Raw genomic sequence first — 10,096 nt, forward strand, 5'->3', positions numbered from 1 at the left:
AAAGAAAGAAAGAAAGAAAGAAAGAAAGAAAGAAAGAAAGAAAGAAAGCACAAAGAGAGATAATGTTAAGGTGGGAGATAACACAATGAGCAAAGGAAGAGGAAGGCCAATGGGACAGGACACAAGGCCCTTCCAGCCTCCTCAGCTACCCTCTTCAGACTGCCCATGCCAGGCTCCAGCAGAGTTATTTGGTAATAATAATACTAAAAGAACAAGAAAGTATCATTTTTTAAAATACCAAATTGACAGTTAAACTGAGAAAATAAACTCTGTGTGTGGTAGAGACCCCTTAATAGAACACAGTATCTCACAAAGAGTACTAAACGGCACAATGAAAAATGCTAATTGGGCAATAAAATTTTTAAAAATCAGATAGAGGCATGGTATAGCATCCTAACTGTATGAGAGGAAAAAAAAAAAACACATTTGGGGAGCAGGTCTTGTTACTCAGGCATATCCTGAATTTGTCCTTCAAAGCTTAACAATTCCCAGGATCTTAAAACAGTAGGATGACAGTTATGGGACCATTTAAATCATCACATTCATAGTAAATATGGGATCGCATGCAATTCATTGACGTTCCTGGCAGAGATGGTTTTCATTCACAGCAGATCCTCTCACAAGCCATAAGGTTCCTCTTGCGAACAGTTGCCAGGCGCTTTTTTTCTCTTCTAGACAGATGGTGGTAGAGAACCATCACAAGTCTTGGGTGAACACAATCCCAAGCCTGTTTACGTTCACTAGTCCCTCAATCCTGGGCAAGGAGATTTCTCTGAGGACCTCAGTCTCATCTCTTCACAGTAAAAGTGAAATCCACTCTATCTGGCCTGGTCAGTTGACCTTTGGCTCTACCCTCCTCTGCATGCCCCCATGACCTCCCCTGCCTGCATGCTCTTCTGCATCTGACCCAGTGTGGGCATTTATACTGACGTCTGTCCCCTTCCTCCACATTTACCTCTTAGGCAGAATGGAAATGACAGCCTGGACTCCAGTCACTGGAAAGAGCTTGTCAGACTATCATCAAACTTTCATGGAAGTGCTTTCAGATCCTTGGGTAATCTAACACGTGATCAGTGAAGTGATAGTCTTTATGAACAGTTATAGACTGAAACTTTTACAAAGTTTTCCTCTCCTAAAACGTGACTCCTTAAAGTAAAGGTTGTTTTCCTCTAATGGTGCTAAGGACTGGCTCTGCTATCAGTTATAGTCCCAGGCTTTTCTGCACTTCTCATTGGAAAATGGGGCCTCGTTAAAATGCCCAGACTGCCCTTGAACTTGCTCTGTAACCCGTGAGGACTCTGAACTTCCAATTCTCCTGCCTCAACCTCCTGAGTAGCTGAGATTATAGGTCTGCATTATCAGGCCTGATTGAAAAACTGTATACGTTAACTTTACAGTCAGAGTTCCATTTAACAATTTTCTATATGTGACAAACAAAATGAAGTATTCTTTAAATCTATTTTTAATAGATACAAAAGTATCTGTTAGTATGATATCCTGTGGTAGTCCAATACATAGATATATTTCATATTTTCACCAGGTTAATCATACACATCTCAAACTCCCATCATTTTGTGTAAAAACATTAGAAAGTCTTTCTTGTAGCTCTTTGAGATGTACAGTACATTAAGTGTCAACTCTTTTGTCCCTGCTTTGCAATGCCACGCCAGCACTTACTGCTCTCATCCACTAACTTAGCACCCACTAATCAAAATTTTCAATCTTCCACTCTCTCAGCCACTGGGAAACACCATTCAGTTTTCAATATGAGTGAAATTAATCTCCACATAAGATCTGGATCATGCAATACTTGTCCTGCGAATAAAAAAAATTGTTCTTTTAACACCATATTTTTATATGATGTACTAAACCTCTAACTCAGCCATGTAAGGAACAATGAGACGTGCAGTCACACAGCTGTGGGTTGAAATCCTTCCCTGCCGTCTAGGAGCTATGACTGACAAGACACTTAGTCTTTCAGAGCCATGATTCTTAACACGGTTGGTGTCACAGCCGTAATCTCCTTGCTCTCCAGGATTGTTCGGAAAAGAAAATGGGGCATTGGGTATGAGAGCACTCAGAAAACTGTTTCCATATGCCTGGATCTCCTTCTTATTTTCATTCCTTTTCTAGAGTTTATGTTCTAGTAAAACATGTATACCACTTGTAGTTTTACTTTTCAAACCTTGTTCTGAACAAGTCAACAACAGTATGCCCAAAATATTTCAGCTTATATAATTAGAGGTACTACAAGAAGCTGTGTATTCCAAATCAGTAGGTCAGTGGTCATTTTTACAGCTCCCCCCCACCACCACCCAAGCCAGAGTTGGAAGCAGTTCTGATGTACCTGCAGAGAACTGCTGTGTAGCTATCATATGTAAACACACTACACTCCTCCTTACATTTTTGGAAATCAACTATGTAGCAATGATTCAAACTCATTTAACATCCACTTAGCATGCCCCCAAGGCAGTAAGCACACTTCTGGAAGAGACAGCCCTGTGGGCAAACAGTGACCTCTGTCATCTGATGAGTGTTACAAAATGCAGAGGATTTCCAACTCCTCCTGGGGAAATCAAGAATCAAAGTGGAAAGGTGCCTTGAGCTGTGCCTTTAGGACAAGAAAGTTTCTGGTCTGGAAATACAGAAGACAGGATATGGGATTCTAGCTGGAAACAGCTTGACTGATGGTCTGAGAGAGTGTGGCCTGAACAAGGACTGGCAAAGGCTGAGTGTGGACAGTGACAAGAGCGGAAATCGCCATCCAGATTGGTTGGAGTCAGACTACAAAGTCTGCTGTGTCATCTGGACTCCATCCCCAGGGCAAAGGGAAGTCAGTATCACTGTGATCTGCAAAGTCAGAGTTCTTGCCTGATCACATCACTAGCATTTTCAAGGGAATCAGATTCTTTACAGAGCAGTAGGAGAACTTTACCAGGAAAGGAATACCATGCTACACTTATGCCACAAAAAAGTATTTTAAAAACCACAAAGACATCTTTATACAGTGACGGGCATTACAGGCTGGTTTACTCAGAAGGAATACCAATCCCCTTGCCCCTTAGTTTCTAGTGTCTCTTACAATTTAGTTTTCTCTCTCTCAATCTCTCTCAATCTCTCAGTCTCTCTCTCAATCTCTCTCAATTCTCTCTCTCTCTCTCTCTCTATCTCTCTCTCTCTCTCTCTCACATACACACACACATACACACACATATACACACATACATGCACTCTCTCTCTCTCTCTTGACAAGGTCTCCTTGTAGTCCCAGCTGGCCTGGAACTCACTGTAGACCAGGCTGGCCTCCAACTCACAGAGCTCCCCTTGCCTCTGCTGGGATTAAAGGCGTGTACGCACCACCACTTCTGGCTACAACTTGGTTTTCTATGGAAAAGAAACACACCTCTGGGGACCCTGGCGCAGGTCGGTGGCAGAGATTGAGCTCCTGGACTAGAATGGTCCTGGTTGGCTGTGCATCTCCATGGACCGCATAAGAAGATGCTAAGTCTGCTTCTCTGCCTTTCCCTGTTTGCTTCCTGATATCTTTCAACAAGCATCTTTCCACTACAAGGGATTTGACATCAGCAAAAGAATTCTGATCAGAACAAGATCACAGAGAAGTGTATTTTAAATTTGGTCCTAGACCTAACAAACTAAAACTCAAATTAAAAACCACTTGTGGCATACAACCTTTGTCTAAAGTAAACAAAGATAAGCTCCCTGTTACACTGGCAAATCCTAAAGACCACTGTTCCTGAGGCTCTGTGCTCATGATATAGTAGGAGCCTTACAGCACCACAGGGCCCTCCCCTAGTTCCAGGATACTAACATTTCTGGCCTCTCTGCTTCCAGACTAGTGGTCCTCCACTTGGAGGATTTTGCCATTCAAGAGACACTTGGAAACATCAGGACATTTGAGTTTGCTTAATCTCCTTGAGGGAAAGGGAGGTAACACTGGCATATAGAGGATACAGACAAAGGATGCTGCTAAATGCACAAGACAGGCCCCTTCTCTCTCTCTCTCCCTCTCCTCTCCCTCTCCTCTTCTCTCTCTCTCTCTCTCTCTCTCTCTCTCTCTCTCTCTCTCTCTCTCTCTCGTTGGTCCCAGATGTCAAGGGTGCCAAAAGAAGCACATCCAGCCCTAAGTGCTAGCTCTTTCTAAATGTACACTGGGGCACGACCCTTCCCAGTTTAAATCACTTCAGTGACACCCTTGGACAGCCCACTGCTTTCTACCTGGAGCACCTCTTACTGCTCACACGATGCACCTTAGCCATGCTGTCTGGTTACACCAGCAAGCCACCTTCCTGCCTAGTCCACTCTCACTCCTCTTTCAGGTCATTGCTCAGGGAAGATATTTTGTCTCTGTCCCTATCTCTAAGCTTGGTGAGGCACAATGCTGCGTATGCTGCCCTGATACCCTCCACTTCCTTTCTGAGTATGCTCCCCATAAACTGCAACTGTCAAGTTGCTTAATGTATTGTCCTTGAGATAAATAAGTAGAATACAGACTGAGACGGCTTATTTGTTGTTGTATGACAAGTATTTTGCTCACTCATTAGTATCGGTTAGACTTCAAAAAGCTGCAGCTCACCAAGGGCTAGCCAAGAAGGCACAGGGTGACTCACAATTAAGGTCTCCATGGCTACTTAGCACACAATAGAAGGAAGGACAATTAGTGAAAGTCTTAAAGAATTAAAGAAAAACACCCTAATATTCAGAAAGTTGCATTATACAGAGTATGGTACCTGGTCATCCCTGTGAGCTCTAAATAGGAGAAAGAAGCTTACATGAAAGAAGAAAGGACTGGACACAATGACGACAGCATTTAAAGCATATATATATTGGTAAAAGTCAGAGTTTCAGTAGATCAATGCCACCACTCACCATGCATTTCACTGAATAAAACTGTAAGTAACTCAGTTCAACTATTCCACAATCTGTCCGTATTTCAGGACAACATGAATAAATGTATGAAAATGATAAATATATTTAATTTTATTTACCAAGTAAAATTCTTAAATGTGAGTTAAGATATTTTTAAAACAAGTTTCCATCTTCAGGCATACGAACACATGCACACATATATGTAGGCAGATATATACAATATTTGTGTGTGTGGTTATTGAGCTTCATGCATGCTAGACACGTGCTCTACCACTCAGGCCCTTCTACCTAGTATAACACAGTGTGGGAATGGTTTAAAGTCCTGCAAAATATTAGGGGAACAAAGCAGGAGAAAGGATTTGTAAGTCAGCCGAGGGATAATTTTGGTCAGAGAAGCCTACTGAAGTCTAGAGCAGTGTGAGATAAACCAGGTTAGGAGAACAACGGGGAGGTCCAGCCAGCTTTCTAGTGGAGCAGGGTGCTAAGGAAGGAGTGTAAACCACCTTCCCAAGGACAGTGACTTCGTGTCGTAGGGTACTGGATAAGAGAATGATGCAGGTGAACTGAAAGAAAGGCTGAAGGAGCTCAACACATCGGCCAAAGCCACAGGAAGCCACAAAAGGCTTTAAGCCAAGTCCAAGTTGATTTAAGTGCTACACAAAATCCCCCCAGGTCAAGAGTTGATGTTTAGAGAAAGGCAGTATTGGACAGGGGGTTTAAGGATTAAGAGACTATTTGTGATCCAGGTGAGATGTGATTGGATTAAACCAAACCAGTAACAACATGGGAGGGAGGAAGGAGGTGGGAAAGAAGATTCATTACTGTTTAAGAAAGTTCGAGAGTGACTGGACTCAAAGAGGCAAAAGGGAAAGGGCTTTGGTTGTCTTCCTGACACAGTCTCTTCTATCCCAGTCTGGTCTCAAACTTGAAAGAAATGCCCAGAAAGCACAAAGAAAAGCAGAAATGTCATTGATACCACAGGTGATAAAGAGTATTGTGAACACAAGAGCAGAAAACAACGTCAAATACAAAAAAGGACAGGCAGGATGAGGCTTAATGTGTTTAGTAGTAGGTGACCACCAATCACCTTGTAAGACAAGTGGCAGGAGGTGATGTCTGATGAGAGCCAGAGGGAAGGGAAGGGAAGGGTGGCCAGTCATTAAGTGCAGAGTTGTGGCTCAAGAAGATGGCTATTTGTGTATGTGTGGGGGGGGGTGACACAGCAGTATAACAGTGTAATACTAGGTGCATATCAGAGTTGGCTTTCTTGAGGGACCTGAGTATGAATCCTGGCTCTGTGATCTTGGATAAGTCATGTTATACCAGACATCATTTTTTTAGTTGCAAAAGGTTAATAATCCACTGCCAGAGCCTCATATGACACCTAAATAAAATAATATACATAAAGTTTTATGATCAGTGCTTGAAACATGGCAAATAACCCAAAAAGGAACAATTTGATATTATCCTGGTATATAAATGCTTCCAGATAGAGGGAAACAGGAAAAAGATGAGTCAATGGTTTCTTGAGGGTCCAGAAGGGCAAGGCTACAAACATCTTGGGGAGCACTGATCCCCGGAAAAGAGGAGAGATGCCTCACCTGAAGGTATTTTAAAATCTGAGGAAGGGTGAGTCCCAGAGGAAAGTCAATCCCAGAGTACCGTTCACAGCAGACTGCCTGTGGTAGCTCCCATCAAGCTCTCCACAGGGCTTCCTCCTCCTTGCTGAATGCACCCCTGATTGCTTCCTAATAAGCCCTGGATCCTGGCTATCTGTGCGAATACCGTGAGCTCATTTCCACAACAGATGATCATTGTATATAAGTGATGTGTAATTTGTCCAAGATCAGTCCTCCCTATAACACTGACAATCTTGCCTCTCTAGATCCTGCAGGAACCACACACCCACCTTTCTCTAGCTTTGCTCTGCCTGGTAAAGCATTCCTCCTCAGCTCTTGTATATAGTGACACATCTATCGAGTGGATTTGAGTTGTGTTTCCCAGTATTCTCTGAGAAGCTCAGGAACCGTCTTACTCAAACATGTTTTAAGTTTGGGAACTTGGTATGGCTAGACTGGCCTCACCCATCTCCTACGGCAGTCTGCAGAGCAGTCCTCTGATGAAGGCAGATTCGTGGTGCCAACTTCCATCAGAACAGTACTTAGTGAGTCTGCTCCCCTGTTTCTTTTCTTCCTCACCCTCTTCCCCTAAAGACAAGATTATCTACAAGATTCTCATATTTTAAAGCAACTAATATTGGTTACCAATGGTCTTCAGGCAAGGCCATGTTTTTCTTGTTATTGCCAATAATCTTTACTGTGCAAATTAATAATATTTTTCTAATCTCAAAATTGATTTTATATTGCTGCTCAAACCATACTCACACATATATTAATTCCTTTTTACTGAAGAGTCAGGATAACCTCACACCACTTAATAACAGTAAGAACAAGTCTAATAGTAAAAATAAAATACTCAAGAAAGCTTCTTTGTTTTCATCTGTATTTGAAGACCAAATTTGTATTCCATCAAACAGCCAAACTGCTGTTGCTGGGTTTTGCTGTGAGAGCCTTTTCAAATGATGCCATCATGTCAAGCCATGGCTTCGGATAATGACCATCCAATGTTTTCAAAATCCCTATGTAAGAACATCCCACGTCTCTGAATCTGAAGAATGAATAATCACATATAAGGGAAAATAACACTTTACCTGGTGCAGAAGTTCCATGGGAAGGATCCCCGTAGTGCCCATAGTAAGGGGAAGAAAGGCCCATTCCCGGCTGGGACTGAGAATAGGGAGGCGTTGCCACATAACCTTGTTGGCTCATTATGAAAATACCATTCCAGAGAGCTGCTGCCGAAGACCCCTGAAAAGTAAATGCAAAAATCAACAAGGAGAGTTTGGATTCTTAATGCTGTCAAAACATAAACATGATTAAGAAATGTCTACGATGACTTGAAGAATGGCAAGCATAGTAGCATGAAATATTGTCACTTTATACAATATAATGTGCCTTAACCAGGGCTTAAGCAGTGCTTTGGAATCAGTAATATCCCTCAGTAGTCCCAGGAAAATTTGCAGGCATAAAATCAGAATAGCAATTACCAAGCACTTCTTCATGGGAAGCCTGAAGTGCTTCACAGTCTCTCAGTAGTAGTCATGCAATTCTGTGTTTGGGTTTCAACTGCCACATTTCAGCAGAGGCCACATCATGCCACTCTAGTGGCTGACCACCATAGCCATCACAGTCTGCAGCCAGATGTTTCATGATGTGGTAGTGCTCTTTCATTCAGTCATTTAAGACAAGGAAAAACCATAGCCCAATAAATACAATCCAAGATAGAACTGATAATGGCCTTTGTGTGTCATAATTTGACAAACCACTGGCAGTTCCAACCATTTGAGAGTTACAATTGTCAGTCTAAGATGACAGGACTGTCTTCTGACTTAGATGATGTCACACTTCTAAGAACATATGCACCTATATTTAAGGAACTAGGAAAAAAAAGTGTAGTTTCATACACAATCACAAACATAATAGTTCCACCTTGAGCATATTCAGAACTCAAATACAAATTTGCTTTACATTTTTGTGTCCAGGTTTTCACAAGACTAAAGGCATTTTCTAGGGAGGTTTTCTAAAGACATTTATAACGATAGAAGAGGCTCAGAATCTTGGCAAACGAAGTGGGTTCCCATTGCCTATCTGCCAATACTTAGTTGGTGGCACAAAGTTGAAATTGCTCTCTAGGCCTGTTTTCAGTTTTAGAAAATGAAGTTTCTGAGCTGGGTGTGGTGGTATACGCCTTTAATCCCAGCACTTGGGAGGCAGACACAGGCAGATCTCTGTGAGTTCAAGGCCAGCCTGGTCTACAAAGTGAATTCCAGACCAGCTGGGGCTATAGGGAGACCCTGTCTCAAAAAACCAAACCAAAAAAAAACACAGAAAAATTAAGTCTCCAAAAGCTATATTATATATGAAGCACTTCAGTCTCTTCACCCAGCACAAGCATATTTCTCATTTTATTCTTTTGTTTGCTACATTTTTGAAATTAATTGTTTTTTAAATTATGTGTCTGTGTATGGGTATGTGCACCACCTGGGATGCCCTGGAGCTAGAGTTACAGGCAGTTGTGAGCGGCCCAATGTGGGCACTAGCATCCAAACTCCATTCCCCTGGAAGACTGGTACCAGTACTTGCTCTTGAGTCGTAAACTATCTCTCCAAGCCCATTGTTGGCTGCTTTTCAGGGTAAAGACTGTTAATACCTTCTAAGATATCTATATTTATTACAGAAATAGCATGCAAATTTAAAATATGAAGGCTAAAATTCATGTTTTGGCTGTTTTCATATTAAACTGTAAGGTTCCAAAATTAAGGTAGCCAAGTAAAAGTATTATGAGATCACTGTGTTCTTGACCCAGGACAGAAAGGCAGACAAATGTCTCTGGTCCACTGTGTTCCTGACAACCCTTATCCCCTCCTCCCATTGAGCAATGAGAGACGTGGCAGCCTGTGCTCTGCTGGAGCCCATCCGGCCCGGAGCCTTTGGAAGACCGACCAGCACACACCTACGCAGCACACAGCTGAGGGCAGAAAGGCAGCGACCATCACCCGGTAAAGAACGCGAAGCGGCCGAGCCCTCTTCCCTGGTCCCGGGAGGAACTCGCTTGCTCGCACAGCTCACTTTGCCACGTCAAACTTCCTCACCAGAGCACCAAGTTGCAGAAACCTGACTCAGCTGCAAGCGGCGACATGGCAGAAAGCCACTTGGCAGCAGCAGGCCCGGGATCCACACTGGGGTGCCGGATCCCAGAGACAGCCTCCCCGCCCCTGTCTCCCGGCCCCTCCAGCCCGGGTGCGCTGCCCACCCGGGGCAAGCTCGGCTTCAAACCATCAGTCTCGCTCAAGGACGCCCCGGACCCGACACTGCAGTTGCCATCTGCGCTCGGGTATTTTCAGCCTTCTGTGGGAGTGAGGGAACCGAGCTGATGGAGAGGAGGGCACCGCAGGAACGCAGCGGCCCGAGGAGGTCCCCGGCAGCTCGCGCAACCCGAGGCCGGAGGCCAGGCTGGGATGCCCCGCGCCCCGCGCCCGCCGCCTACCTGCCAGCTCCGCACGCCCGGTTTCCGCGAGCCCGCGGTTCCGCCGCCGTCGCCGCGCACCGGACCGGGAGTGCCACGTCAGGCCCGCCGCGCCCGCGCTGGA

General features: G+C 43.9%; 1 protein-coding gene across 3 annotated transcripts in view; it reads right to left on the minus strand.

Moving 5' to 3' along the window:
• The window catches only part of Sec24d (SEC24 homolog D, COPII coat complex component), a 102,509-nt gene extending 92,413 nt beyond the window's left edge, over nucleotides 1–10,096 (minus strand). For 2 of the 3 annotated variants that reach the window (XM_008846039.3, XM_008846040.3), the window contains exons 1-2: nucleotides 9,994–10,096; nucleotides 7,598–7,754 (exon numbers count right to left, since the gene is read on the minus strand). In XM_008846039.3, the coding sequence (XP_008844261.1) occupies nucleotides 7,598–7,715 (118 nt within the window). In that variant the 5' untranslated portion in view covers nucleotides 7,716–7,754; nucleotides 9,994–10,096. Of the gene's footprint in view, nucleotides 1–7,597; nucleotides 7,755–9,459; nucleotides 9,482–9,993 lie in introns of those variants that run through there. The other variant, XM_029569826.1, reaches the window with a different exon arrangement.

The sequence above is a fragment of the Nannospalax galili genome, unplaced genomic scaffold (genome assembly GCF_000622305.1).
Source record: "Nannospalax galili isolate Female #2095 unplaced genomic scaffold, S.galili_v1.0 scaffold142, whole genome shotgun sequence".
Classification (NCBI taxonomy): Eukaryota; Metazoa; Chordata; class Mammalia; order Rodentia; family Spalacidae; genus Nannospalax; species Nannospalax galili.